This window comes from Anopheles coustani, chromosome 2, assembly GCF_943734705.1.
Source record: "Anopheles coustani chromosome 2, idAnoCousDA_361_x.2, whole genome shotgun sequence".
NCBI lineage: Eukaryota > Metazoa > Arthropoda > Insecta > Diptera > Culicidae > Anopheles > Anopheles coustani.
Window position 1 is genome coordinate 1,521,652 of NC_071289.1, and position 27,608 is coordinate 1,549,259.

The window sequence follows — 27,608 nt, forward strand, 5'->3', positions numbered from 1 at the left end:
AAAACGTTGCATTTGATACAGTGAAAGCATCGACGTTTTAAAGGTTAGAACAACTCGGTTCCAGGTTTCGGTAAAGCACCGAAGCACGTCAAAACAATCATCGCCGAGTAATTGGTTGGGTTTTTTTTTGTGTTGTTTCAAGCATGATTTATCCCTCGGGATCGACTCTCTCACGGCTCAATCATAACTCGACGATGGTCGCTTTGTTTTGAAATGTGCCATCATATGGGTTTGTTGATTTGCTGGTTTTTTCCGCCAAAACGGTGCACCGCGGTCAGTGTGCTGGTACACGGTGTGGGAACCGGGTCCGTACTTTCCCGCCCTGTGCGCCCAGGAAACAATCAACAAACTGACGCCGCCAATGTGCCGCCGGGGACGACCGTGTTCCGTGCGTGCTGAGTAATGTCCCCTCGAGGCCGCAAACCTTGCCCAACTTTACGACGTCGACGGGTATCTTATCTTTTGCACTGTTCGTTGCAAACCGGGGAAGCTGCCGCTCGAGTTCGTTATCGTGGTCGTGATAAAAGAAATCGTCAGCATCGTTTTTTTGAATGGTGTGTGGCTCCTTTATCAACACTTCTTCCTTCCCTCCCGTGTAGGTAGCTGTTTTTCGATTACCGAAAATTTATTGAAGAACGTCGCGATCTGTTTTTACAACGTTCGCTCTCACGAAAAACGTTGAACATTGTTTGTGAGTGTCACCGGACAGGTGTACCGAGTGATTGAGATAAAACATTACGTATTAGCTCGATGTTATAAGTGTTTCTCACAGAGTTCTGTGTGTTTAATCGCCTGTTTGTTGTGAGGTAAGTTTATCGTTTGACACTTATGCTTTTTATTTATTTATATTTGATCTGATGTGCGACAGTTCCGTTTTTTCAACTTTTGCAGTTTCCTTTCTATTACTTAATTTTTACTTGCATGATTTTTTGTGTTTCTTTTAATGATTGCACTTTACGAATGCATCTCCAACCACGGCTGACACGTATGCGCTGTGCAAACTCCATTCACTTCAACTTCCGTTTCATGAGCGTTTTATTTAATCGATGAATCATCGGCTGCACATTCCATCCCAATTCTCTATTATGGCCCCACGATCTCTGTACCCGACTGTGTACAGTTTTATTTTTTACATCGCAGTAGGCAACTCCTTCACGCTTAGGTGTGATGAACACGATCACCGAAGAGGTGGCACGATAGAAGACCGGTTGCTCGACTGCATTTCATAACAGCTTCTGCGAGGCCGGCCTTGAATATGTTGATGTTTCTTGGAATCGCTCGAGAAAAAAAGGTCAACACGACTTTAACAAACCAGCAAGATGGAGATGTTCAATGAGCTCTAGGAAGTGCTAGATCTCAGCTCTATCCTGCTGGTTTCTGTGTTTAAAAAAGTTGCATAATCGATTGTTCGTTCGCGTTTGGAGACAAATTCACGGGGTAAACCCAGTGAAGCATGGTTTATCGCACCGGAACCGGCGATACCCAGACCGGCGGGATAACGCTCGCGTGTCGAGCCCAGTTTCCCAGGCTAGACAAACTTTCCCAACACCCCCGTCAATCCTTCAATCATCCTTATCGACTTCGGGGCCGGAACGCTGACGCTGGGAAAACCCAGAAACACCTCCTCGAACAGAACCGGTTTCGACCCTTCCTGCCCTCCCGGCCCGGTTCTCACACTAAGCGCCACAATTAATTACTAATAGCTCTCGTTGCTCGCACACACCAACGCAACGCTTCAATCACGGCACAGCATAAGTTCACGATCGCAGAACGTGCGCGCGAGGATCGTCCCCCGTTTCCCGCCGTTCCTCCCCTTTTCGTCTGTCTTATTTTTAGTCTTTCCCTTTCGTTTGATTCGTCGCGGGCATCGTCGTGTGCCGGGTAAAACCCAAACGTAAGGATTTTCCCATTCACGAAACTGACGCTGGTCAGTCATGGTGATAAGCATAGATGAGGGTCGGCCTAGAAGGAGCATGAATAGGCGAGGGGAGCTGGCCGAAAACAGAAGAAAACAAACGACGTTGGGCGAAGATCACGTTGACGAGTCAATGTTTCGCGCGTTTCGGTAGTATTCGTGACAGCAGGATGACTTAAGGGATGTAACTGTTTCTTAAAATCTTGTCTCCAGCACCCCGGAGAATTCACTCGACATGGAGAAAAATCTCTCCGTTCGGGCCGTGACACCTCCCAATCGATCGCGATCGTACCTTTTGTGCTGGTGTTGGTCGTGACTGACCACCGCGGATCATCTCGCGGATCGTTCGCGCACTCGCACACACGAAAAAGACTCACAACATCGGACAGCACTCGGCCCGTCTCTAGAAGTGGGGAGTTTGCTTATGTTTGTAGCCACCAACCATGGAACAAGTGTTCAAAACGGGTTCGCGATCGAACGGCACCCGTCCCGTTCTCTCTTTTCTGCGCCTCGCGGATGTTGCCATCGACAAGCGGTATTAATCTCCGCGTCATCACACCATCCGAGGTCTGCGATAGAGCGAGACAAAGCGAGCAGGAAAGAGGCGGAGAAGAGAGGCGGTGGACGTGTTTTGCGTTAGCTTTCTGTCCCTCGGCGGGATGCAACGCCGTGCCACGACGGACAGATCCGACACGCTCACGCGCAAACGCAAACGCAAACCCAGAACGCCTCGCACCAGATCGCTTATCATCCGGCTGCGGAACGGTTCAGTTTCCCGGTTTGGGCCCCGGTTTCCCGGCTTCTTAAATTGTCTACGCTTGTAGCACTCGACGAGTCGCTCTCTAAACGCCGTTAGCATCGGACTTCCGGGACCGTCCTCGAGCATCGTTAAAGTTTAATCCTAGTTTAGCAGTGAGTTTTTGTGTTAAGGTGTTGTTTAGTGTGTCAAGTTGCAAGTTTACGAGCTGTGAGTTTTGCCCCTTTTAATCACTTAAGAACAGATGTTTTGAAAATCCTACTAGAAATTCCATCTTTGTCATGCATCAATCAAAACTTACATTATAAAGCGTTATCAACTTCGGGTTTAGAAAAAAGCAAGTGTACACACCATAATCAGCATAAAGCTAGCACATTTATTCGAATAACTTGCGTATGCTACTTTCAACATTCAATTCGATCATTCTCCACTTTAACGTCCATTGAGTTGTGCAGTTGTGGGTTTTACATCTTACATCATGTTTTGCACTTTTCATGTTTGTCCGGTTTTACCAGAGCTTACCTTTCTCTTGCGTGACATTTTTTTAAATTTTATTTTGATTGCTACTTTGCTTTTTTACGAGTTTCATACGATCGCTCGTCGAAGAACACAAACAACCAAGCCAAGAAATTGAGCGCGCGATCGTGTGTGAAGGAATGGATCGAAAAGAAACCCGTTTCCATTCCGTGGCGCGTTCGCGTCTCCAGTTCGCCATCTCGTTCCAACGTCCCAAAACCCCGTTCACCGACCCCTCCGTTCACGTGCGCGCGCGCCCACACTTCAACATTAAAAACTGTGCGCAACGCTTTACCCGAGTGGCGTGCGCGAGTTGTTCCGCGTGTCGCGCTTTGAAGAGCTCGCTCTCTCTTCCCTCACCGTTCCTTTCTTGCTTCAGTTCTCCAGCGACACTTGTTTGGATTTATTTCCCGCCAGCTTCCAGTTCGTTCGCGTGTAGAAGTGTGTTGTTTTGTTATTGTTCACGTTTTCCAGTAGTGTTGTTTTTATGTCTGCATGTGCTTGTAAATTGATCGAGCAGCTTCGAGTCGCACGGGGTGTGATTGTTTTGAGTTTGAGTTTCTTTTCCAATCGTATCGAATACCATGCCACCAAAACTATTGGTCCGTTCCTTGTGTTCTTTTCCCGTCTCTTTCACAGGTTCTTTGCCTTGTTGAATGTCTACCGTCCACGTCAGAGCCACGCTCGAATGGCGAGTAGGATGCATTTCTCACAAGGAAACAAAACTGGACCAAATTAGACCGTCTACTTTCAAGAGGCAAACTTTTTATAAGTGAATCTCCTTTCCTCCCCAAAGTCGGGAAAATTTGTGTGTACATAAAAAAAAACATTTCACTTAGCCAAACTGTAATATTAGGGAACATTCAAGTACGATCGCGTGTGTCTGTTTTGTGTCTATTGTTCGAGTGTGTGTATTTGTACTGTACGTGTCCGTATCTCCACGTGTATCGCCACATCATAAAGTTGTTCTAATACCGCGGGCGGTTCCGCTTGCAAGACTCTACTCCAAGTAACTCAACTACTTCACACGCCACAACAGCATGGAAGGTTATATCAACGGTGCAGGTATGGCTACCATAATCCATGTTTAGCGTTTATAATCTCACCGTTTTTCTTGACATGTGGCACCATTTCCGAAAATCTTCCCGTCTTGATAGCCCACGAATGTCTATTTTCTTACATTTAATTGTCTACTCCTGATTTATTAAGAACAAACAAATAGCAACGTTCCATCGTTATCAGTTAATTTGACCATTTAACCTCAGACCTCCGAGAGTGGTTCGCCCCTGACCTATCAGTAGAACATTTCATCCGGTGGTGAAAATGTTGCATCTAACCACCAGATCGGAAATCCCTGGATGCGTCATCATAGGGATGTATAATGTTACACTGATGCAATTAATTAAGTGAACTAAACCCACGTTTTCCGTGCACTAAAAATGCGAACAAACGTATTTCGGGGCTTCTGAACACACCTTATGCAAATTCCTAATGATTTTGACGAATTCGAGGATCCCCCGATTAATAAACTGCGTGAGTCGCTTTGACGAGGCTGGTACATCCCGGCAGAATTCAGGAACTGTTGTCAACGCAATGTCGATGCCGTTCCGCGAATACTAATGAGGATGGCGATGGAATGGCAGAAACAATAAAAAACGTTGACGAATCAAATGCGTATCCCAATCGGTTCTGTTAATTCTAGAGAAATTCTTTACATTTTTATGTACTCCGAGGGTCGCAAACTAGTCTTTACACTCCAAGAGTTAAAATACATACAGCCATATTCTAAATGTGTTTCGTACAATAAACTCAATTTACATAATGCTTAGCTAACCTTGAACGGAACGGCCAGCCCTTCATCTGAATCGTTCAACCCCGAATAGGGGGAAAAAATCCCATCAACACATGCCCACCGATGCACATGCACTGGATGCAACACCAATGCGCTTTGTATTGTGCTCGGGCGCTCTTTACACGCGATTCCCGAAGGCAATTCCCTTGCCATTGATTCGCCACCGCGTTTCACACCATCCGCCACCGGGGTACCAATCGAAGGGCGCAAGACTAAGGTTGTCAGAATATGTCCAGATATCTAGTGCAAGGAATGAATGATATCTTTCCGATTCGGAAAATGAATAAACATCGCGGCTATCAGCGCCCCGTCTAGAAACGGTCAGTCCTCATATCCAATCGGTTCCACCTGACCATCACAAACCTCTTTGCAACGTGATGCGGGGGATGGCCATCCGCTGTGTGTGCAACCGCTGTTGAGTTGTTCACCCCACCCTAAACCGCCCTTCCGGTGGTCTAAGTGCCTTGCCCAGGTCAAGTGTTGATGTGATGATTAGGAATTGTCTAGTTCTCTCTATCTCTCCGTGTGTGCTACAGTGGATCGTTATTATTGCTACTGATTATAATGGTGTTTTCGTCCCACGCCAACCCTTCTCCACCCCGCTCCACCGGTTTGCCCCATTGTGCACGGTTACGTAGCGCATCTATTTCGCTTGCAAAGTGTAATGATGATATCGACGGGGGCCAGTGGAAGACCCCAGCTTTGACCGAGCCCTACGTTGGATCTCCGTTCAGTTTAGATCCGGTGCTCATCCAAGCAGTTTCAACTAAACATATTTGCGCGTCGCAGGTGCGAATCTACCTTGCGAACAAAAAAAAAATGTACCGGAACTCGGTGCTATCGCTAGTGACGTTGATTGTGCTGCTGGTGCTTGGTGGCGACAATTTATCGGGTGTTTCCGGCGCTGACAGCTCCTACTCGCTGGTTGACGATGAGGAAGTGGCGAACGCGACGGTTGGAATCGTTGAAAACGTGGCAATGGCGAAGGCTGCCATGGAGCGCTTCAAGTCGGACATGCCGACGCAGGATTACCTGCAGCTAGCGACGGTGGGACTCCAGGATTACGTCAGTAATCTGACCAGCCGAATGGAGGCCACCTTTAAGGACTTCACCACTAGAGAGCTGGAGCCGGTGCAGCGGTCGCTAATCGAAGCCATTCGATATCTGAACGGATATGATTCCGTCAACAGTATTTCGATGCTCCAGAATCTCGACTACAGTATGTACAACCACAACCTGATGCGCTCGATCAACAGCGATCTTCGGATAGCCTCCATCAGTCTCTCGGAAGCCCTGTTCGCCCAGCGCGATGTAGGCCAGCCGATCGATGATGTGTTTGCCGCCACCGATAAGCTGCAGGAAAACGTCCTTCGCCTCGCCGATGTCATCGAGAAGGGTGAAGCGTGGACGGTGGAAACGACCGCACGAGCACAAGCGGCCCAGCAAGGGTTCAACGAATCCATTGACGTGTATCTAAACACGTCGCTTGGCCAAATTGAGGACATCGTTACGGCGTTGGATGATTTGCGTGGGTTCGAGGAGGAGATGTACCGCAAGTTGAAGGAAAAAATCGCCACCCTACCAAAACCCACCACGAGTTACTTCATCGCGCTCAAGAAGGCGTTGGAGAACACGATCCAAAAGATACGGATAAACTTTGAGAACTTTAAGATCTACAAGCACCGCGACATTGAGCAGTGGAAACAGCGTGGCTCCATCGTAGCCCCGATCGGGTACATGACGCAGGTGGCCGTGCAAGTAGCCTCCGATCCGATGCTGACGAACGACTGCACCGAGTCGTACATCGAGAAGATACTGGCCTTCCCGAACTTTACGCTGGCCCACGTGAACAGGTGTCTGGCGGAGCAAAACGCGAACGAGGAACGTACCTTTGCGCTAATCTCGCAAGTTCTAGATACGTACCTGATCGGTGCGATCAACGCTTCTTATAGTGCTTTTGACATTTGCTTCCGGTATGCTCCGAAGAAGCTCTCCTACTGTTTGGAGTTGGTAAGAAGGACTACGAGATATGAAGAGGGTCATGTGTGTTTTCTGTGAGTGTCATATGTTTTATGTTTTATTTTAGAACGGTTACGAGAATAACTGGGCTAATGGGCGCATCTACAGTGCAGCCAAGCTGGTCGAGTCGCTTGTGGATGGCGAGATACAGAACACCTTCAACACTTGTGTGGCACAGAATGGGTACTTCTTGAACTACCACAACATCCAGGAGATGTGCATCTATAGCAAGAAGCGGACGCGCTATCGCAATCGTTGGTCGAAATAGGCACATAAATCTTGGTATCGGGAATAAAACGTTATTGATGCAAACCCAGAACCTTCTTTCTGTTTCCTTTAAACCGGGACAGCTGTGGTTGGTGGATGCATTCCGCACGATTCACGCAGGCCAGCATTGCGCACATACTCCAACACGCGATCGTTGCAAGATGGCAACTCTTCCTGGACTTGCTCGAAAAACAGCTGGCTGGCGAGATCTAACATGAAGAACTTTCCCCTGAAGTCGATCGTTGCGACAATCTGAAACAAAATATGTTTTCTTCAGCATCATTGCTTAAGTTTTACAGCCGTCAACTTACGAGATCGAGACATTCGGTCATCTTGTCGAAGGGTTGCTGGAAGCAAATGTTGAGTCGACTATACACGGAAGTCACATAAGGTCGCAGGAAGTTGTTGGCAATCGAAACAAGCTGCGATGCACCTTGACTTTCAAGGTTTGTCTGTTCGGTCAAGCAAGCGGATACGAGGGCCGTGACCTGCGCAGGCAATGCCTGGAACTGCGTTACGAACCCAGAGGCACAAAAGTTTTCCCCATTGAGGACGTCGAGCAAAGTTCGGGTTAAAAGATCAGTCTCCTCGCGAAGGTATCGGAGTGGGTTATCGCCTTCCTTGAAAAGGGCCTGCGTTTGCACGAGGTTCTGCGCGACCGAAACCGTCCGCTGGAGAACGTTCCACGTAAGGTGGTCGATCGATTGGTTCAGCAGGTTCAACTGTTGATGGACGGCGGGACTGAAGAGCAGGGGCCACCGAAAGACGAAGCTGTCGTTCGTGTCTTTAAGGTGGTTAAAGAGAGAATCGGCCGCGGTAAGGAACCGGTAGAAGGAAGCGTTCGATGCGGTACTGTACCGATCGACGTTGGTGTTGATCGACGCCTGGTTTGTACGAAGCAGAGCGTATGTCCTCGATTGGAAATCATTCGCGGTACGAACAACGCCAACTAGCCTCGTGACGCTTGTCGCGTAGTCTGTGGAAAGTCGCACCGCACCTTCCACCACATCCTGAAGCTGTTGTAGGCTACCATCGGCTGAGACCGCTTGTAGGAACTGTTGCGTATTCAGGGGTTCACCAGCGACCGACAGAATAACATCTCCCAAGCGACTAAGCACCTCTGAAGACTCGTTGACGTTCTGAGCCATTGCATCTCTCCACTGACGGAAGTAACCGGCCGTGTTGCTGTTATCATCGTAGTTGAACGCCTCCTCGAGATCGGCGAGAGGCACGGATACGTTTCGATACCATTCCACCGTTCCCTGGACGGCCAGGTTGAGCCGAGTGAAGACTACTGCTGGAGCTGTGGTACGGTCGGTGGCCACTTGCCCTAACTCACGGAACAACTGGGCCAAAGTCACCGAGGTATTCCCCACGTACTCCCGAAGAGCGTTCGCACCAGAGATCAAGAAATTCGACGCCGTAGGATTGATCAAGAACCTACGAACTTGTGCTTGCGCCGCGTCAAGGTTTCGAACTACCGTATTGGCCGCGTTGGCAAGGCGTGCTCCCTGTGGCAGAACATAGTTGTTACCGAAAAATGGGTCACACTGAACTCCACTGAACGTTACGAGCAAAATCACGAACGAAATTTTCATCACCAGAGCCATTGCTGTCGGGAACACGAACACGCGCCAACTGAAGCTACCTTAGGACGGAAGCCTTTCTTATAGTGCGATAATATCGTTATCTCGAAAACCCGCAAAATACACACCGCCTACTTGTTTACTTAATGTCGGTGGGTTCCGCTCGAGAAGGATCTTCGGGGAACTTGTTATTAGATTTACGCTGAAAGGAAGTAAGAGCTTCAGATACAGGTGAGACCACACGGATTCTGTTTGTTCTGGATTTGGAGGCTACAGTTCCACAGAATCCAGAGCGATCTGCATCATACTGCATAGTGTGTTTCTATGGGAGTTAGCTCGTAATACACCTGGGGATAGTCTGAACTCTAGAAAACAGATAAAATTAATCGTTAGTCTATGGGAACCCCCTCTAAACAGCATGGCATTTAAAAGAAATTCCCGTTAAATTCAGACATTGTAGAACCCCCCCATCGACAGTCAACAACTCTATTAATCGTCTCACTCTATACTCTATATGGCAGTGTTGAATAAACACCTTGTTTTACTCCGATATCATGCCGCGAATGAGTGATGGCTTTCAACAAGAAGCGAAGATGATCCCCGACACGCACAGGCCGGTCTCTTGTGATGGCTTCATCTGTTTATTGTTATTACAATATCGGTGGACACGCCGCGTTCGAAACTTGTTTGTACACAAGTGTCTGCGGTTAATCGCCCCGCGTGGATCAAAAAACGAAAAGCATACTACGTCGGTGTCCATGGCATGGTGGAAAAACAATACGCGAAAAAGGGGCGACACCGCGAGTGTCTGTCAAGGTTTGGTTCGGTCGAAGAAGGAAGAAAGACGATGCACCACCGATCGATCCGGACGATGTTTTTACAAGACCATCTATACAAGACTGTGATCGAGCCGGTGGTATCCTTTCGCCAATGTTCTTCCTTGTTGACGCGGCGCTTTTCGTCCCCAACAAATGACGCGACATGGCGCACGCTGCTTCCATTGCTTGTTTTTCCTTTCTTCGCACGCGGCTTTTTGTTTGCATTCGTGCTCAGTGCGTTTAATAATGCGATCTCCTACAGCTCCCACCACCCCGACGATGCAGCGGCCACTTGCTGTGATGCACCATCTCGGATGATCTTGAACTGATTTGCTGCAACTGTTGCTGGCTGCATGTGTGCGTCATGAGGGGTTTGTTCGTTCTCCTCCCTTCATTTCTTGCGTCTTGAGTGCGCTTCAACCAGTGGTAAGATCACTCGCAGCAACGGGCGGGGATTTCTTATAGCATACTATTTATAAACCGATCTAGTGATTTTCTACACGCTAGTTCTCTGTTACAAACTGTCATCATTTCCTCACAACCTTGAACGGTGGGTTAGATTCATCGCTTATTCTTACGCAGACTTTCTCGATCGAAAAAACAATGATGGTTCAAATTCATCCAGCGATGAGGTGATCTTCACCCTTTATCCTCGCCCTTTGAACAAGGAAGTGATCGCCGGAGGGTTGGGGATCTGTTACCACTTCTTATTTGTGCACCATCAAAGGAACGACGACGTGGCGTAGTACAATTTACGACCGGCGAATTTATTGCCATCTGTTGAAATCGAAAATGCGTTTGTGGTTTACCCCGCTGCCCCTGCCCTTTTTTCACCTCATACCGGTTTTCTTGGCACGATCCTATGGGTTGTTGAACTTGTCAAGGAAACGTAGCCAATGCAAATGCACTCCAGACGAACAAAGATCTGGCTAGAGGGAGGTAATCGGAAACTGCAACATGATGCAACACGACGTGTACAATAAATGACATTAACTTTGAAATTAAAAAATCTCTTGTCGTTCCTCTCGAAATGATCAGTGTACGGTCACTAATTAACAAAAGGTTCAACTCACTTGTTAAGTGGCTGCTCATTAATCTTGTCAGCGCAGCGGGGTCCCTTTTTTCCCCGTCTGATCTTTTCCGCCGACAAGTGTTCAATTGCGTATTACACCGATCGCACACGGCCTAAGACTGTCGAACGTGGCCACGGGAAGCCATGCGCCTCCATCGAAAGGAAGGCGGCCCGTGCAAAACATGGAAAGTGCAGATGATGCAGCACATTTTCGCTCCCTTCGTGTTCCAGCCAGATGCATTCCTCGGTGGAAAACACATGCCAAACGGGAAGATTTATGGAGGCACAGATTATTCCTCCCTTTGGATGACAGATGACACGATGCGCTGCGGTCGGGCGGTTGTCATTTTCTTGGCAATTAAAATAGCGTATAACAGGTTCTCGGGCGCGCACATTCCATCACATTGCAGAACCGCGAGACGAAGGGTTTTCCTTCCAACAAGTGCCGGTATCGATCCATTCCTTTGTGATGCACTCCGTGGTGATTTATTTGCCGGCGACAAGGTAGACCCGACGGTGTGTATTTTAATGACCTTGGTACAACCTTAAACTTGACTCGCTTTGCTTTGCTCGTTCCCCGAAAAGAAGGCCCGTCTAACGGTGGTTTCGCTGGGGGGAAAAATGATCAACGGACGAACGATTGAATAAACATTTATTATTGCTTATTTTTCCACACTTCCCTACACACTTCGCTTGGAGGCTCGTTCGCCATTGTCGGTCGATAAAAACATTTAGGCAGTAAGAACTCAATCGATAAGTGGGAAGTTGCCACGCAAAAAATGGATGGTGGTCAACAAATGTATTGCACCACCGCTTTCCTACCGCTTCAAACTTGGAGTACGGAGTGAAGAGACCTTTCTTGGGGCGCCATAACAGTGTGGTGCAAAATATTTGTCCGTGCAAGAAACTTTCGTGCGAAGTTTATGGCACCGGGGGAAATTTTTGGACAAATATTACGACACTAAGTGACAATTTGAAACAGTTTATTTTTCCCTTCAACCACACAAAGAAAGTCCCCTGGAATGTGTTTTGCGCGCATTCCATTCTAGGCATGCCCACCTCTCCCCCTTTCTAGCCAATATCCGTCGCGCACTGTACACCGTGGAGTTGTTGGGCAAACACGAAACATTCCAACCATTCCCGTGATTCGCGGTTCGCTATCACGAAGGCCAAGTCCACGGCTGTTCCGGCTGGTCGAATGGAAGGACGGGGGAGGCGTGGGGGGCGCACGTGAACGTGAACGAGGGCAGCATGAATTATACTACTCCGCTGATTACCTCTTTCGAGCCCGGGCCACCGCTTCAAACGAAAGGAAAATGCGCTAGTAGCACGGTTGGCCTACGACCCACACCACCCAAGACCATTTTCATTTTTCTCGACCCCGGGTGGTGACTGCAATCGATATTATACACACATTGAAAGCATTGTTCGGAAAATTGAAAGCGAAAAAAACGATGGGCCGTGGTGAACGGAGAACGGAGAAAGGGGAAAAGGTGGCAGAACACATTCCTAACATTCCACGATGAATTTCACGATGACGACCGCGGCGAAGGTGGTGAGGATCCTAAACAACCGCCGGTAATGATTGCGTTGGTGGTTAATTTCCGTTAAACTTATGTCTTTTTCTCTCGGCGAAACAGGATTGAAGTGTTTGTAAATAAGGAATTTTCGCCATTTCTCTTTTTCACTTTCTTTTGCTCCGATGATCTGCACAATACAACTGAAACCGACTGAACTGAATGAAGTTCTTTACTAAGCCGTTGTTTTCTTTATCTTGATTTGCAGATCCTTCCCTACCTCCACTGATACCGGACGTTGTCGTCGAAGAAAGTGACCTGTTGGATGATATAAGTGAGTATATAACTTATGCAACTTTTAGCGCACAAACAAACCGGGTTGAACGACAAATAGTGACCTTGCTAGCGACTCACTTTGTTGATATAAAATCCTCCACCTGGGCTGAAAAGTGTTGTGGCCTCCTCCCTCGCAGACCGTATCCGTCGTGCTCGATTAACAAAATGCTATGCAGTCCGACTAGACGCCCAAGATGCACTTTTCCACGTGTCATTACTTGCAGCACCTCGCGAAGGCATCAAAGCGTAACGGCTAGACACAATTTGTTCTCGTTCGGATGAATAAAGAAAGTGAGTAAACAGATAACCGAACAACAGGGACAGTTCCCTCCAATTGACTACTCGAGCTCGACGATCGCTTACATTCTATTAAAGGTTGTTTTGGCAGTTGTGTAACTTTCTTTCCATCCCACGCAAATTGATTTATGGTGTCTCGCCTCGCACGATCATGCTGACTCAGCTTTTAAAAAGTGGCTATCAATTCTGGGATCGCGCTACCGTCGTTGCAGTTCACAGACGAAACAGCCGAATCTCCCCGTTAGTTGTTAGTCATTTGGATAATTTTGACTTTGAGCTAACCTGGTTGAAGTTTTCGCAAATTTTGAAATCATTTTCCTAACATGCACACTGCACATTGTTGTGTTAATAATTTTCAAATTTATGTTCGACGGTAGGTTATTTCGTCCTAAATTATCATCTGTTCTTTTCGAAGGTGTAATAAACGTCGTTGATCCAATTTTTCTTTCATTTTCCGACCCCATTTTACTCAGTGACTCATAGATTGGCACAGCACAGAAAATATAAACCGTATCCACGATTCGTGGAAATCGACCGACACCGGGACATATAGACGTGATCTTCTTCAGCGGCCGTCTGTCCCGTGCTGCCCACATTGCATCATTTGCGACTCCGGAAGGGGAAACGGCCGGGACTTAAGCGCCGAGACTACGGCTCAGCGTGCACAACGCATAAGGCACCTGTCACTGGGCCGTTCGATGGTAAAAAATGAAAGGGACACTTTTCAGAACTGTCACGAACGACTTCTTCGGCGGATCAGTCCGGCCGGAAGGGAGAAAAGTTAAAAACCAGAAGAAAAACCAGTCCCCTAAATACATCAACACCCGGCTCTCAACACAACGCAAAATTACGTTTAAATGATTACACCCTGGCTCGGGATGGAGACGTACGCCGTCTCGCAAAAAAAAACCCAAACATCGGACCAACCGTCCTTACTGCGACGATTATTGTCATGTCACGGATTTATTTTTAATGTCGTACGCTCATCGTCATCAACCCCAGATCGTCGGTCGCTCGAGCGCACGTGTTGCTTGTTCTTTAACCCGCTCGTGAAAACTCTCGTGCCGAGCGGTCAGTCGAAAATTATGCTAATCTTCACCACAGCTGCTTTCGCTGATCGCGTTCTGTCTCGCGATGGGCGCATGTGCAAAGTGGACGGTTTTACTTTCACCCGATGTTCGACCTAATGACGTCCTGTCAATGGCTTCACCGGCCGTAAAACATCTGCAAGAATCAATCCTAGCTCAACGTTCTACCGAAGCTTGTTTTCTTAATGAGTAGGCTATACAAATTTTGTTCTAAACTTATGTAACGTTGCTTCTTCTCCAAAATAAGATCACGAGTTCAAGAAACATGAATAGTTATCATTTCACAATCTATTTATGAATCATGTATGTCAATTTTCTTTCTCATTCAAATCAGTTAGAAATATTTTCGCGATGATTTTATCATTACACCTATTTGGTCCGTATGCTCTCATCATCCTACCAGAATGCATTGCTGCGTGTTGCGTTTTTATAGAATTATTTCATTTGCTATTTTCCACAATTTTCATCTCACGCACACAAGCATACCGAACCGAACCGAAAGTCTCTTGCGTTGTGGCGAAGAGAATACTACAACGCCCGAGAGGTATAGAGGACACTCAGTGACCTATCCCTATAGGATGCCGAGAGCCAATGAGAGTGTTCGGGGAAAAGAGCGTTCGGGAAAACGGTTTTCGACATCCCATTTTCCCAGCGGAGCACTATCCCGACATTCGTAAGTCGATCGTGATCCAACGACGGAGTGACATTGCGTGATCTTTGAGGTTCGGTTCGTGGATATCTTTCCTTTTCCTAAGGGGTCCTTCTGTTCTGTTTATAAAAGTGACCAATCTTTCTTTAACACCCTAGTGTGCTGCCTTCGGTGTGCCGATGTGATAAAGCTTCCACTGCAGCTGAAAGGGGACGATAACGCTCGCTGTACAAATCGCCTTTTTTATGTGTTCCTTTCTGGTTTAATGGATGTTTAATGTGACTAACCAAAATAAGAGAAATAAGCAGCTGATAAACTGCTTGGTTCCCTTGAAAACCAACCCGTTTTGAACGGCCATTTCCATTTTCGGAACCATTTCCCAAATCGAAAGTATCTGGCGTTTGCCCTTGGACCACCAATTGACCAGATTTTCGTACTCCGCTTCCAAATATACCCGAGCGATGAAGGAGCATAGAAAATCGCACAGATGTGAACGCGCCTAACCTAAAAACCCGTCGATCGCGAGAAGTTGCAACTCCCGGCAAATCGGACTCGGGTGCTGCAGGCCGTCACAGCCGCGCCAGTGGCCCTCGATAGTGCGATGAAAATGTTTAAAAATAGATTTCTCCATTAACAACCCGCGCCGGCTTTTAACAGCCCTGATGTTCGGATCTGATCGTACAACGCGTGTTATGCCGTTGTGGTTGTACACGGCGCAAACCGTCCGTCGGTCGTGATCGCTTCGCGACCAGTTGAGCGAACCAGTGCACCACTTCTCGCAAGGCGATCGGAAATGTGTGCGTTTGTTGCAAGATAGAAAGTGTTAGAGCGATAGAAGTAAAGCAAATAAGTAAGAACCATTACTAAATCCGCGCTGCTAAATTGAAGCCAATCTTATCTCTGCAAGGTTTCTTTCGGGTCGACGCCGCGAGTTCTTGTAGCCAAACCTGGTCAATTGGATCCTTGGATAAACCACTCTCCGTTTATTTAAGCTGCTTCTGAATAATAATCTGTTACAGATACGACCGTCAATTCACATTTTGCAGAGAATCAAGTGTATCATAGAGTAACATGGCGTCTTTTCCGGTTCGCCGTAATACCCCAAGTCCGCTTGCTAGTTCCACTTCCGGTGGGGATGGTGGAGATGATGGTACCGTGCGCTACAACAACTCATCCGCTTCGTCCACCTCGTCCACTTCGTCGTCCGACTACGAGTATCTCAACCTTTTCCACAAATTTGACCATCTGAAGCGTTCTCCTCTTGCCGGGCTTTACAACGTGGTCGTACATAACACTTCCGCGGCCAATGCTACTGTCGCTCCTCCAACTATAACCGTCTCATTACCACAAGAACCAACTAGAAACCCACCATTATCTCCACCATCATCACCACCACCACCACCACAACCTCAGCCAAGACCAATCCAAACCCCATCTTCTGCATGCCCTTCGCCAGGTAATGTTCGTGTTGTAAATTTTGTTAAAAAGGTATTTGTCGTTCTATCAAACCCGTTCGAGTTTTATAACATCCGTTTCGAAGCACTCATTATCTCAAGCTGATCCCGTCGGACCTAACGAACCTCTTCTTCTCGTCGCCAGTTCAAGTTATTGGGAAAGAAATACGCCAAGAGACGATGACGCTAGTGGCAGCGACGCAACGACCGTACGTGGAGATCACGGAACAGCCGCACCCGAAGGCACTCCGGTTTCGGTATGAGTGCGAGGGACGGTCGGCCGGTTCCATACCCGGCATTAACAGCACAAACGACCACAAGACCTACCCGGCGATACAGATCCACGGATACCGGGGTCGGGCGGTGGTCGTGGTGTCCTGCGTCACCAAGGGAGAGCCAAATGAATCGCCGGAGGAGGCAAAATACAAACCCCATCCGCACAATCTGGTAGGAAAGGAGGGCTGCAAGAAGGGTGTGTGCACGGTTGAGATCAATTGTAACACCATGGCGTACCAGTTCAACAACCTGGGCATTCAGTGCGTCAAGAAGAAGGACGTCGAGGAGGCGCTACGCTTGCGCCACGAAATCAGGGTCGATCCGTTCAGAAGTAAGTGTACAAAGAACCTCGCGGAAGTTCTTGGGGTTCGTAGACGAATCTCTTTAACGTACGATTTGGTTTTTCCAGCTGGATTCGCTCACGCCAAGGAACCAGGCTCCATCGATCTGAACGCTGTTCGGCTGTGCTTCCAGGTGTTTCTAGAGGGTCCGACAAAGGGTCGCTTCACCGAACCACTGACGCCGGTCGTTTCGGACATCATCTACGACAAGAAGGCCATGTCGGACCTGATCATTTGCCGCCTCAGCGACTGCTCGGCGCCCGTCTCCGGTGGCAAGGAGATCATTCTGCTCTGCGAGAAAGTCGTCAAGGAGGACATCAGGGTGCGCTTCTTCGAGAAGAAGGGAAACATCACGGTGTGGCAGGGTTATGGCGAGTTTACGCACACCGACGTGCACAAGCAGGTGGCCATCAGCTTCCGGACGCCGCCGTACAGAGCGATGGATGTCACCGATCCAGTGAAGGTAGTCAAACCAGATCTTAGACTAAGAACATAGGCATCAATCTATAACTCTCTTCTCCGCGTCGTTGCATTTCAGGTGTACGTGCAGTTGGAACGCCCGTCGGACAACGCGCAATCGGATGCACGCGATTTCCTGTTCACACCGCTGGACTCAGGTAGGCGCAGGTTTTCGACCCTTCACCGTGATCTCATGAAGAACGATACGCCCGAGAATCAGCTCTTTAAGCGCATCCTTCTCGAGGGTTCGAACCGCACGGGGCCGGAACCGGTCAAGCGTGGTGCCAATGGGCAGCCAGCTGCCCGTAACGAGCCGGAAGTGATCGTACTCGATACTCCGAACGTTGAGGAGAAACCATTCGCGATGGACACGGTCAGCAGCGATCAGAAAACGACCGAATGGATACAACGAAACGAATTCAACGCTGCAATGGGCCACTCGGCTGGGAACAACAATCACAGTGACGGAGGTTCATCCGGTGATGACAATCAGATGGTTATCGGAGATACCAACAATAACATTTACCAGACCAATTCGTTCGATATGCCAGATGGCGTTGCGGCCACTAATGCTCCGGTTGTTAATGCTGCGGCTGCTGCTGCTGCTCCGGATGATGATCAAACGTTGAATGAACTCTTGGAACAGGTTGCCGAGCTGGACGAAATCTACACCGATCATCAGCTGCGTCGTGAGAATATGATTTTAGAAAACGAACTCAAAGCTCTGGAACAAATGGTTCCGGTTCAGCTGGGATCTCCCGGTGGCGAACGGATGGACATCGACGAAGTGTTTGACGATGCCGCGACCTACACAAGCCTGCAGCGCGCGTTCAAAAACCCACTGTCCATTTCGCTTGGACCGCCGATCCCTCCGAGACCGGAACATGCCAAGCTGGATGCCGGTGTCTACGATGCGGTCGAACCACTCCACGTGCCGACGATCGATGTTACCTCGTTGAAGCGTGAATCGCAGGAGACGGAAAAGCTGCCACCATTGCCACCGAAGCGTGCCAAACCGAGCGTCCAGAATAAGGAGAACAACGCTCTCGATGCCAACGATGAAATGCTGCTGAACACCATCATCCGCAAGGGATCGATGCGCAGCCTTGCTCCGCGCCCGCAGTCCGATCAGATCATCATCATGAAAACGCCGGACAGTCCGCCGAACAAGAAGCTGCCCCCGACACCGCCCAGTTCGCCCACGAAGCCCCCAACTGGGTCGAATGCGGTCGGAGCAGCTCCGGGAGATTGTAGCACTCTGCCGAAGAATAGCACCAAAAAGCCAGGTTTCTTCTCGAAGTTGTTCTCACGCAAGAAGAGCAAATCCGACCTGACCGCTAGTACCAACACGCTCAATCGGAAGAACGCCGCGGGATCCTCGAAGGAACCCAGCCTGTCGGTGGACTTCGAAGGTTCCGAGGGAGGCGCCGTGAAGGACAAGCAACGGAAGGGATCGATGCGCGACACTTCCGGTGAGAAGCGCAAAGCAGGAAAGCCGGTTGCCCGAAGCGTTAGTAGCGTCAGTGCTCGCCGACCGGCATCCGATGGCAATCCGGATTACATCTACATCCCGCTGAAGGGAGATGGTCCGACCGGAAACATGCAATCGCGCAACGGAGGCAGCGGAACGCATCTATCGCTTCCGGGCAACGACTCGTACGATCGGGCCAGCACAGCTTCACTGCCACCGCTCGATCGGAAGGCGGTCAGTGCGCTGCAACTCGATGTTCCCATTCAGGACGGAAATCTCGAGCTCGTCGCGATCGCTGATGCCCGGAGCATAAAGAATCTCGTCGAGGGTAACTACGGTGTCCAGCTGGACCCGAGTGTCGACCTCACGGAGGCGGAACACTTTGCATTGTACACCTCGATCGCGCCGAATGCCGCGTTGAGCGAATTCGACGAAACCTCCTGCTACTATGCTCCGGTGGAACCAAGCCCTATGGCATCCTCTTCGCGGCAACAAACAATCCAGCAGCAGCAGCAGCAGCAGCAGCAGCAGCAACAGCCATGCCAAATGTTATCCATGGCCACCAATAGCGACGTCTGAGAGGAACTGAAACATTTTATTTTTGATCCCCTTTTGTGCCCGGAGCTACTGCAGAGTAGCGATTTCTTAAGCATAACCACATATCAGCAGTTGTAGCAATAATTTCCCAACCAACTTTACACTTACACTAATTCTACATGTTTGTTTTTATCATTTATTTGTTTTTTTTTTCGGTTCCCTTTTGGTGGGGTTTTCGCGCAAAACACGCACACACATGACAGAATTGCGGCGGAAACAGCCGAAGCTCGGTTCCTCGGCATTCATGCAGGTTCCTCGGACGCAACAGCAGGTTCACAAGATACCGAACCCTGCTTCCATTCCAAACCTGTCGCAGCTTGACGCTTCCGGTGGTCCCGCTACCGGAAGTGGTTTACCCCGTAAGTTTTCGTTTTCTTTCCTTCGCGGTCCACATGGTTTCGGGATACATAACGGTCATTTTAAAGCACTTTCCCTTCGATTTCGTAAATGTTTCTCAGTTTGGTGGTGGAGCTTTATTCAATTCATTTCCCTCGTGGTACACATCGCGCTGCTGCCCGGTGTTCACATTTTATTTATCTCATTTCGACGCACCCCACACCCCTCCCCCTGTCCTTGCACTCAGTATACTTTTACTCTAAACTTGATCTCGTTACTTTCCTAGTCTTTCCTCACGATTTCCACATGGTGTATAGTTTCATTCTCTTCCAATATTTTACCGCACTCTCACTTTGTCGTTTTGTGATATGTTATCGTATTTCTTTCTCATTTTTTTGTGATGTTTCTGATGTTGCGGATCCGTCCAACACGCATCGTTTTGTAGCAAATAATAAAGTAAAAGCAAACGAAAGTGTATGTCCGTTTGTTGTTTGGCATTTTTGGAAGGTGGTCATCCATCGTTTGCATCCCAGGGGGATGCAGGGGGGGATGTAAAGCGGATGCCGTCCATCGCATACACATAGGGCTCATTGGTTCCTAATTGTCGTTGTTGGTATTTGTCTCTTTGGGAGTTTTAACGGTGGTCTGGTTGATGGGAAAAATTTGTCCAAAACTCATTGGTAGTAAACATGCAAAAACAGCCTCATAAACTAAACAATACATACAATCACGAAAAACAAAACACAAATTGGTTGAACGGTGGAGAAACTAAACTAACATTCGAAACGAAAAACGTTAGCGTAAGAATTTGAAATTCGAATTGAGCATTGCCATCTATTTGTGAAGTTTGTCGGCGGTAGAGTTTAACGGTAGCTAGGGCGCATGTCCCGTGTGGACAAATTTGAATGAAAGAAGGAATGTTTATTGCGAGCGCACATTGCAACAGCGTCGTCCAAAGTAACAACCAAAAGTGAAAGCGACTGTTTGATTTTTGTGTGTGGAACGTCAAGGAATCAGCTCGCACTGGACCGAACAAATGTGGGTGGTAGTAGTTTTGATAACCAATTGTAAACGAACTAGAATTTTTAGATTTACAAATTTGTACAACAGGTGGTGGCAGTTGAGTGTTTTTTGTTTTAGAACTAAAGCAGAATCTGATAATACAGGATGCAAAAGTCTGTGTGCATGATTTATTTTATATGTTTTTTTGTCTGCTCCTACGACTTTTTACAGTCGATGTTTTCAGAAGTTAGTAAAATTTGGTGTTTGAGAAAAACGAAACATTGGCAGCATTAACGAATAACAACAGAAATCCGTTGCTTGCCAACGGAATCGAGCAAATGTTGGCTTATTCGAACCATATTGTTAAAGTACCAAATATTATTGAATAGGTTAAAAGAATACATGTATTTGTCCAAGTAAAGAGGAAACCAAAAACAATAATATTAGCACTAAGGTAAAACCATACAAGAGTAATGCTCGGAGAGAATCGCAGAGCGATGATCAATGTAACGTTTTAACAGGTCAATCAATCACTAAGTCAAATTGTTAATCTTTATGAAAGGTAAATAAAGGCAGTGAAAAATAAGATAAGCAAAATCTGGTGACGTTTTCTATCCATCCTCACGCTGAGGTTCGTTTCTGATTTTAAAGCTCTAAGCATACACATCAAAACGGTCGGCTCAATTCAATTGTAAGTTGCGTGTTGTCAAATGTTTAGTGTTGCTTGTTTTTGTTGTTTTACTCTAGTTTGCCACAATCAATTTCTTTCTAACAAACCAGCTTGTGTTTTAGCTAGATATTAGATAGAACATTTGAAGTTTCGTTTCATGCTAACACAATCCTAAAAACCCTTGTGTCTGAACAAACTTTATCGCCTCTAACGCATGCACGCTTGAGTTCACTTTTATCATAATTGCACGAAACCAGCGAGTAAATTTTTAACAAACCAAAGTTCTAATTTAATCATCTTTTTCTAGGAGGACTTTATAACTACGGCAACAACAATCCATTCCAGCAAATGCCAAAAGAAGAAATCAAAAACGAACCTGGAGGTAAGCGAAACATGAATTTATAAGTCACAGAAATGGTGTTTATCACTTATTGTATTACTTTCTAGATTCTCCAAGTCATGTACCGTCTAACCAATACCAACTCCAACCGGGACAAGGACTGCTCAATCCACAACGAATTTCACCGGCCCTGGACCGATCCCCGTCAACGATGACACCGTCCCCGGGAATTGCCGGTTCCATGTCTCCGCATGACCAGGGCAGTATAACACCCACGCCACCTTACAACAACATGTCAAACGCGCCAATGAATCCCTTCGCTAACTTTGGAAACTTTGGAACTACCCTTGTGACGAATCAACCCCAGCAACAGCAACAGCAGCAGCAACATTTACCACCGCAAACCATTGCCCCCATATTCGACACGAACCTTCCGGGGCCCTCGAATGGCTGGGTGCAACCAATACCCACCACCAGCGGCAACGGTCTTAACCCACCTCAGTCTTTCAACCTCGGGAACTTTGGTTCGATTTCGTTTTCGAGCGATCCAATGCTGGGTATAGGATCACTCATCTCCAGCAACAATCAAATGAACGTGGGACCTCCGTCGATGGGATCGGACCTCATGAACCTTGATTTGGGAAATTTACCTTCCAACTTCAACTCAGCCGAACTCCGGTCCGTGCTAGATGGCCTTTCCACCACCGAAATGAACCGTCTCGAGCAGATAGCGGGCCAGGTGGCCAACAACCAAGCGACCGGAAGCGCTCAGCAACAATCGTCCACCAGCCAACAGCAAGCACTGAAAGCTTTCCTTGCTACCCAGCAGCAACAACCTCCACTCCCCGGCGCCCTGGAACCATTGCCGGATCGACACGACAACGACGAAGACCTTACGGATAGCTTTAAGAACCTTAGCACTAACGATTTGAACTAAATGCAAACTCCGTCGGGACGCGACTCAACGGCGTACAACCTCGTACCATAAGCTTTTTTTCCGCCCCCGCTCCCTTCCCCCCGTCCGATGCTCATAAAATGACCCAGCGCTGTGTTGACGACATTGTCTAATCGATTGTTAAGTTTTTAGACGTTTAAGCGACTATTGGCATGTGAAATGTTTCGAGATTTTGTTGTAAATAAATGCTTAGGTTTAAATCGCTCGTCTCTACCTTTATTTGCCTTCCGCGAAATCAATGTGTACAGGTGTTGGAATGTTTGTTATATTTTCCGAGCAAGAAAGCATGCGAATAAATACATCTTATTGAGCATCTTTGGTCGGGAGTTTGTTTACGTTAACAAGGACTCTAGAGGGTGGTATTGCCTAACGGATAGCGGCCTTATACTACTGTGAGCTGATGCTCTTCGAAAAGGAGTCCATCGATTTCCACTTGGCTCGCGATTCACACTGTCTGCCGTGGATCTGTTCACAACTTTTCACCGTCAGGAAGCTGATGCGCGGACGCTCGATGCCCAACTCGGTCAGGCTGGTCGTCTGCGGGCAGATACGGTGCGGAAACCGGGGAGATCCTCGAATCCGCTCACGAACCGCACCCGGTTGCTGTACGATCGACGCACGGCGCTTCCCGTTTGGGGGTAGAATGAAGTTAACCCGTGGTTCTGACCCGGTTAAGTTCAGTTCGTCACTCTTGGGTGCGGTGATGGTGTAGATCGACTGCGGAACGGCGAACGAGGAGTCATCCTCGGTGTCGATTTCGTTGAAAACCGTCAGCGTTGACTTGCGGATGGTTGCCGTGGGACCAATCACGGATACCGAAGGCGTCTTGTGGACTCTCGGTGTGAACATGTGTTTTATCTTGCCCATCACTCCGTTGCCGGAACCGCTCGTTGCCGCTGGCTGATCCTCGAAGACACTCCGGCTAGAGGTTAGGATCCGTTCTCTGGTCGTGGTAGGGTCGATTTTTGGTTGCGAACTGAACGCGATGTTGCGCTTCATTGGTGATAGCATGGGGTCAACCGATGGCCAGCTGGCTCGGGGAATGATCGGTGGGAGAACCGAGAGCAGCAACATCGGTAGTCCGGTGGATCCGTATGCACGAGGTATCACACAAGGGCGCGTTTCCTGCAAGTTCGTTTCGGACGATCGAGGCGAACTCGCCAAGGAGCGCTCCCCGAGTAATCTCTCCAGGCGACAGATTTCCGCGTCCAGCATCTCGATTTCCTTCCGATAAACTCTGTTCTGTACTTCCACCCGAAACTGGAGCTCTCTCCGATCGTCCACAACAAACCGCCGCGTGTTAAACTCCAACTTCAACCCCATACTGTGAATGATCGGATCGTACACTTCGCCCTTCACGAAAATATCCTTTATCTTCGGCAGAAACAGTAGGCAAAGGGTTGCCGTGGTCGAGATCAGCACAAAACCGGCCGTTATCACGAAGGCAAGTGTCACCTTCTCGTAGAGCAGGTTCGCCAGGACAACCACACTAGCACTGGTTATCACCACACTGTACACCGAGATCCCAATGTACTGCGAGTCATTCAAGGCCGATATCTTCACGTTGCGCGTCTGCCACGCCATATAAACGCCGACGATCAGCAGGAGTCCCTTGTACGCGTACAGTGTCCCCAGCCAGCTCTCGTAATGCCTCGAACGACACAACTCCACCTGAGGCAGGAACACAACACTCCGATCGGTGGTGCTTATTTCCAGCGAGAGATTGTGCAGATGGCGCTCCATCGGATCCGCTGCCATCCAGAAGGAAACCACCGACGCATCGACGAGCAGGAGCGCTCCGATGACGGAGATCAGTTGGGTATCGCGGAGGATCTTATCGCGACACAAACCTCCAGCACTTTGGGTGAAAATACGATACACTCGGAACGTTTTCGCGAACATGGAACCAAACGCGAGTGAGAACCCGGCCGAAAGAAAGTAGATTCGAGCCATGCAGATCGTCGAGAAGGTAACACTGGACCAGGGTAGCGTCGAGTGATCGAGTCCAAGCAGAATGGTGGCCGTATAGACGAGAATACATCCGCACACTGTGATGGTGCTCAGTTTGGGACTGGACAGCTTTATGGCCCTGAGGAGTGAGGGGAAACAAAATTGATATTAGTGATGCGCTAATGCGCAAATTAAAATTAATGCGCGGTCGCATGTCTTTAGACTCACTTGAGCTTCCTGAAGCGTAAATTCAACCCAAGAAATAGAAACGAAATGCCAATCCCGATGGTCGAAAGTATCACGACGGTGTAGAACGCCAACGGGTCGATCGTATCCACGCGTAATTTCAGCACACGTTTAGCAATCGGAACCTGCTCGCTGGCCCACACAACAGGCACACAATACCAACAGCCAAAGTCGAGTGTTGCATTCTTGGGATAGTAGAAAGCAATCATCTGCAGCTGGCCACGCTGGATCTGATGGAAGGAGGTCGTACCGATGCGATCCGCGCCCTCAAACGATACCGGTCCGGAGATCCCGTTGAATGTCAGCAAGTCAAACTGATGCAACAGCTCCTTGGCGATGTCATACCGCGTGTAGTCGTAGTCCGCAAGGTGGACCCGGTTGGCGCGCTTTTGTGACCACGTCTTTTCGGCACCTCGAAGTGCCAGAGCCATCGCCCAGACCGCATCGTAGGTTTGTGGGGCAAACTGGGACACGGCACCAGTGACGTTCATGTCTCGTAGCTTTTGCAGGAAGATATCATTTGTCTTGTAATGAAAAAAAAAAAGATTGACCCCGAACATATTTTGTGAGTATTTAAAACCCCCAATCAATAAGCAATTAACATGGACAAGGAAACTATGAAAGAAAAGCGAAGTCAACAAAACTTAACTCGACTTCAATGAAGGATTATTGCCGATTATTGTTCTACAAATCCGTAAAGATTATCCCAACCAGTCTGGTGTGCAGAGGAAAAACTCCAGGTTTCACACAACCCTATTGCGGACAGTCCTCGCCCCTAAGCCGATATTCAATACTCACTAATCCACTGAGCGCCGTCCCCATGCCGACGATGCTGTTGTAGCTGGAAACTATGATTAAGTTTTCCACCGCCGTCAGCAGCGCCTTCGAGGAGCACGAGTCGGGTGGTGAAAGCCACCACGAAGAGATGTGTGTATCCTGTAGGATCCAGGCGTACTCCGCACCGTACATACCCAGGTTGTAGACCTAGCGATGGAAAACGACATTATCAACGGCACAAGAATGTATTGATTCGTTTTGAACCCCATTCCGCTTACCTCACAGAACACTTTGGGAGCAATTTCGTGCGAGAAACTCCCGATAATCACGCGTATGTCGCGATCCTGTAGCAATATGGAGCGCATCGTTTAGAAGGAAAAATAAATAATGGCTTATCGCCCGCGGTACACAACATGCAGTGCAGTACTAAGGCGGAATAGGACCAACACCGAGGGAACTTGCCAGGGATGGGGTAGGGGATGGACGATGTTAAAAAAACCAACGTTGCTTTACCCGATGTTTGTCATGGCGAGCTCTTACCTATGAGTGGTACTTGTAGCAGTGTTTCTACGTGGCATGGGAGCATTAAAAGTACAACAACACTATTTTCTCTACTGTGGGGAGGGGTACAAAAACCGGAAACAATACGGTGTGAAGGTCATGAGGTAGGTGTGATAGGTTGAACGGGGGTTGGGATCTACAAAATACCCGCAGCAGCTTCAGCTGTTCCTTGAAGTCCGTCTCCGCGAAGGAGATGGTGGCGGCACACGTAATGTTGGCCCTTTCCAGCTCCGTCACCAGATCATTCACGGCTAGCGAGTATCCTTCTTCGTTCTGTGAAAATGTCGCCACAGTGTCCCAACCGAAGCGCATCAGAAACGCTATCCTCGCCGGGTGATGCGAGGAATCGGGAGCCACCGTACGGTAGAAGAGGGGGAACTCACGTCGATCGCTCAACGCTGGTGCGGTCGATCCAAACGAAACCTGCAAGAGGGACAGGGGCTGTAAGTTCTGAAAGATCCCCAGCAATCCCTCTTAGTCTCCCAGTACCTGAAGTATATTCCAGTAAGGGACGATCTTCGCCAAACTTTCGGTAACTTCCGAACAGGCCGATCCCAACACCATGATGATTCGCTTGCTTTGATGGGTGTACAATGCATGGAAGAAACGATCGATGCCAACTCCTGGATCACACTATAAACACACAGAATATTTTCTCCATTCATCATATCTTAGTCCTTTCCCCTTCAAAGTCTTCATACCTTTGTATCGTTTGTGATAAGCTTCAATTTGTAGCCCAACAGCAGACCTCTCCGATTGATGTGCTGCACCGCCAGCTGGGCAGCGGCCAGCTCGCTGAATCCCTCCCGCCGTTCGCCTCCCTTCGAGCTAAGCTCGAACAGCCCAAGTATCGTCACCTCCCGCCCGCGCCTCTCACTTCCGGCCGGGCGCGTCCGCTCGAACACGGTATTGATGATGTTGCGATTCAGCTCCTTCGTGTGATTCGGCGGGGACCCTCGAATCGTGACACTTTCACTCGCCATCAGCTGTGGCACGAACGCCAAGAGCATCAGCAAAGTGCTACGCTTCATCGTGGTTGAGTTACGCTGGCTAACGCGGAAGAGAAAATAAAACTTAACACACCGTGAAGGCCGCCACATAGAAAACGTGGCTTATCCTTCCTTCCGGAGGCACGTGCTACAAACAAGTGTCTGTGTACAAGACCTTAGGGAGAGAGAAAACGCGATGAACGATAAAACAAACACGAAAACATACACAGACAAGCGTGCTGGAAAATGTTTATCAAAAGTAGGCCCTGGAAAAACACGGAAAATGGAGTTGGGTTGGTTTCTCCAGGGATGCAATCCATTTCAATCGACCGGAAGTGGTTGCTGGTGCATGTTCGTCAGTGCCACACGGTGTCCAGACACCGGACAATGGCAAAGTTTTCGGTGGAATACAAAAATCCGGACTTAAAAGGAAAAGTTTCTCCCTCCCACCGTGTGCCCATGACTCGATGCATGATGTTGTTTTGTGCATCAGTG

General features: G+C 48.4%; 4 protein-coding genes across 4 annotated transcripts; 2 read left to right on the forward strand and 2 right to left on the reverse strand.

Annotated features, from left to right (window-relative positions):
* Window positions 1-22,784, forward strand: LOC131267029 (proto-oncogene c-Rel). The gene is made up of 9 exons (XM_058269772.1): window positions 1-43; window positions 600-806; window positions 12,588-12,653; window positions 16,289-16,750; window positions 16,829-17,223; window positions 17,299-17,377; window positions 19,491-19,646; window positions 21,603-21,677; window positions 21,743-22,784. The coding sequence occupies exons 4-9, from the start codon at window positions 16,324-16,326 to the stop codon at window positions 22,570-22,572; spliced, it is 1,962 nt and encodes a 653-aa protein (XP_058125755.1). The 5' UTR covers window positions 1-43; window positions 600-806; window positions 12,588-12,653; window positions 16,289-16,323; the 3' UTR covers window positions 22,573-22,784.
* Window positions 5,529-7,362, forward strand: LOC131267405 (uncharacterized). Its single transcript, XM_058270277.1, has 3 exons — window positions 5,529-5,650; window positions 5,775-7,050; window positions 7,127-7,362. The coding sequence occupies exons 1-3, from the start codon at window positions 5,529-5,531 to the stop codon at window positions 7,325-7,327; spliced, it is 1,599 nt and encodes a 532-aa protein (XP_058126260.1). The 3' UTR covers window positions 7,328-7,362.
* Window positions 7,093-8,936, reverse strand: LOC131267030 (uncharacterized). Its single transcript, XM_058269773.1, has 2 exons — window positions 7,638-8,936; window positions 7,093-7,578 (listed from the first exon to the last, which is right to left on the reverse strand). The coding sequence occupies exons 1-2, from the start codon at window positions 8,934-8,936 to the stop codon at window positions 7,396-7,398; spliced, it is 1,482 nt and encodes a 493-aa protein (XP_058125756.1). The 3' UTR covers window positions 7,093-7,395.
* A 49-nt stretch (window positions 22,785-22,833) lies between the features above and the next one.
* LOC131267407 (gamma-aminobutyric acid type B receptor subunit 2) lies at window positions 22,834-27,155 on the reverse strand. Its single transcript, XM_058270279.1, has 7 exons — window positions 26,826-27,155; window positions 26,614-26,757; window positions 26,272-26,547; window positions 25,842-25,907; window positions 25,585-25,770; window positions 24,769-25,310; window positions 22,834-24,679 (listed from the first exon to the last, which is right to left on the reverse strand). The coding sequence occupies exons 1-7, from the start codon at window positions 27,153-27,155 to the stop codon at window positions 22,978-22,980; spliced, it is 3,246 nt and encodes a 1,081-aa protein (XP_058126262.1). The 3' UTR covers window positions 22,834-22,977.
* Between the last annotated feature and the right edge of the window lie 453 nt (window positions 27,156-27,608).

Excerpts from the sequence above, each read along its gene's own strand:
- LOC131267030 (XM_058269773.1), bottom strand. The coding sequence starts at position 8,936 with ATGGCTCTGGTGATGAAAATTTCGTTCGTGATTTTGCTCGTAACGTTC. Across the intron at positions 7,579-7,637 it reads TGACCGAATGTCTCGATCTC|ATTGTCGCAACGATCGACTT; the intron begins GTAAGTTGACGG and ends ATTTTGTTTCAG.
- LOC131267029 (XM_058269772.1), top strand. The coding sequence starts at position 16,324 with ATGACGCTAGTGGCAGCGACGCAACGACCGTACGTGGAGATCACGGAA. Across the intron at positions 16,751-16,828 it reads CAGGGTCGATCCGTTCAGAA|CTGGATTCGCTCACGCCAAG; the intron begins GTAAGTGTACAA and ends TGGTTTTTCCAG. Across the intron at positions 17,224-17,298 it reads ATGTCACCGATCCAGTGAAG|GTGTACGTGCAGTTGGAACG; the intron begins GTAGTCAAACCA and ends GTTGCATTTCAG.
- LOC131267405 (XM_058270277.1), top strand. The coding sequence starts at position 5,529 with ATGATTAGGAATTGTCTAGTTCTCTCTATCTCTCCGTGTGTGCTACAG. Across the intron at positions 5,651-5,774 it reads TTCTCCACCCCGCTCCACCG|TTTAGATCCGGTGCTCATCC; the intron begins GTTTGCCCCATT and ends ATCTCCGTTCAG. Across the intron at positions 7,051-7,126 it reads TCTCCTACTGTTTGGAGTTG|AACGGTTACGAGAATAACTG; the intron begins GTAAGAAGGACT and ends GTTTTATTTTAG.
- LOC131267407 (XM_058270279.1), bottom strand. The coding sequence starts at position 27,155 with ATGAAGCGTAGCACTTTGCTGATGCTCTTGGCGTTCGTGCCACAGCTG. Across the intron at positions 25,771-25,841 it reads CTCCCAAAGTGTTCTGTGAG|GTCTACAACCTGGGTATGTA; the intron begins GTAAGCGGAATG and ends TTCCATCGCTAG. Across the intron at positions 25,311-25,584 it reads GGACGGCGCTCAGTGGATTA|ACAAATGATATCTTCCTGCA; the intron begins GTGAGTATTGAA and ends TTTCATTACAAG.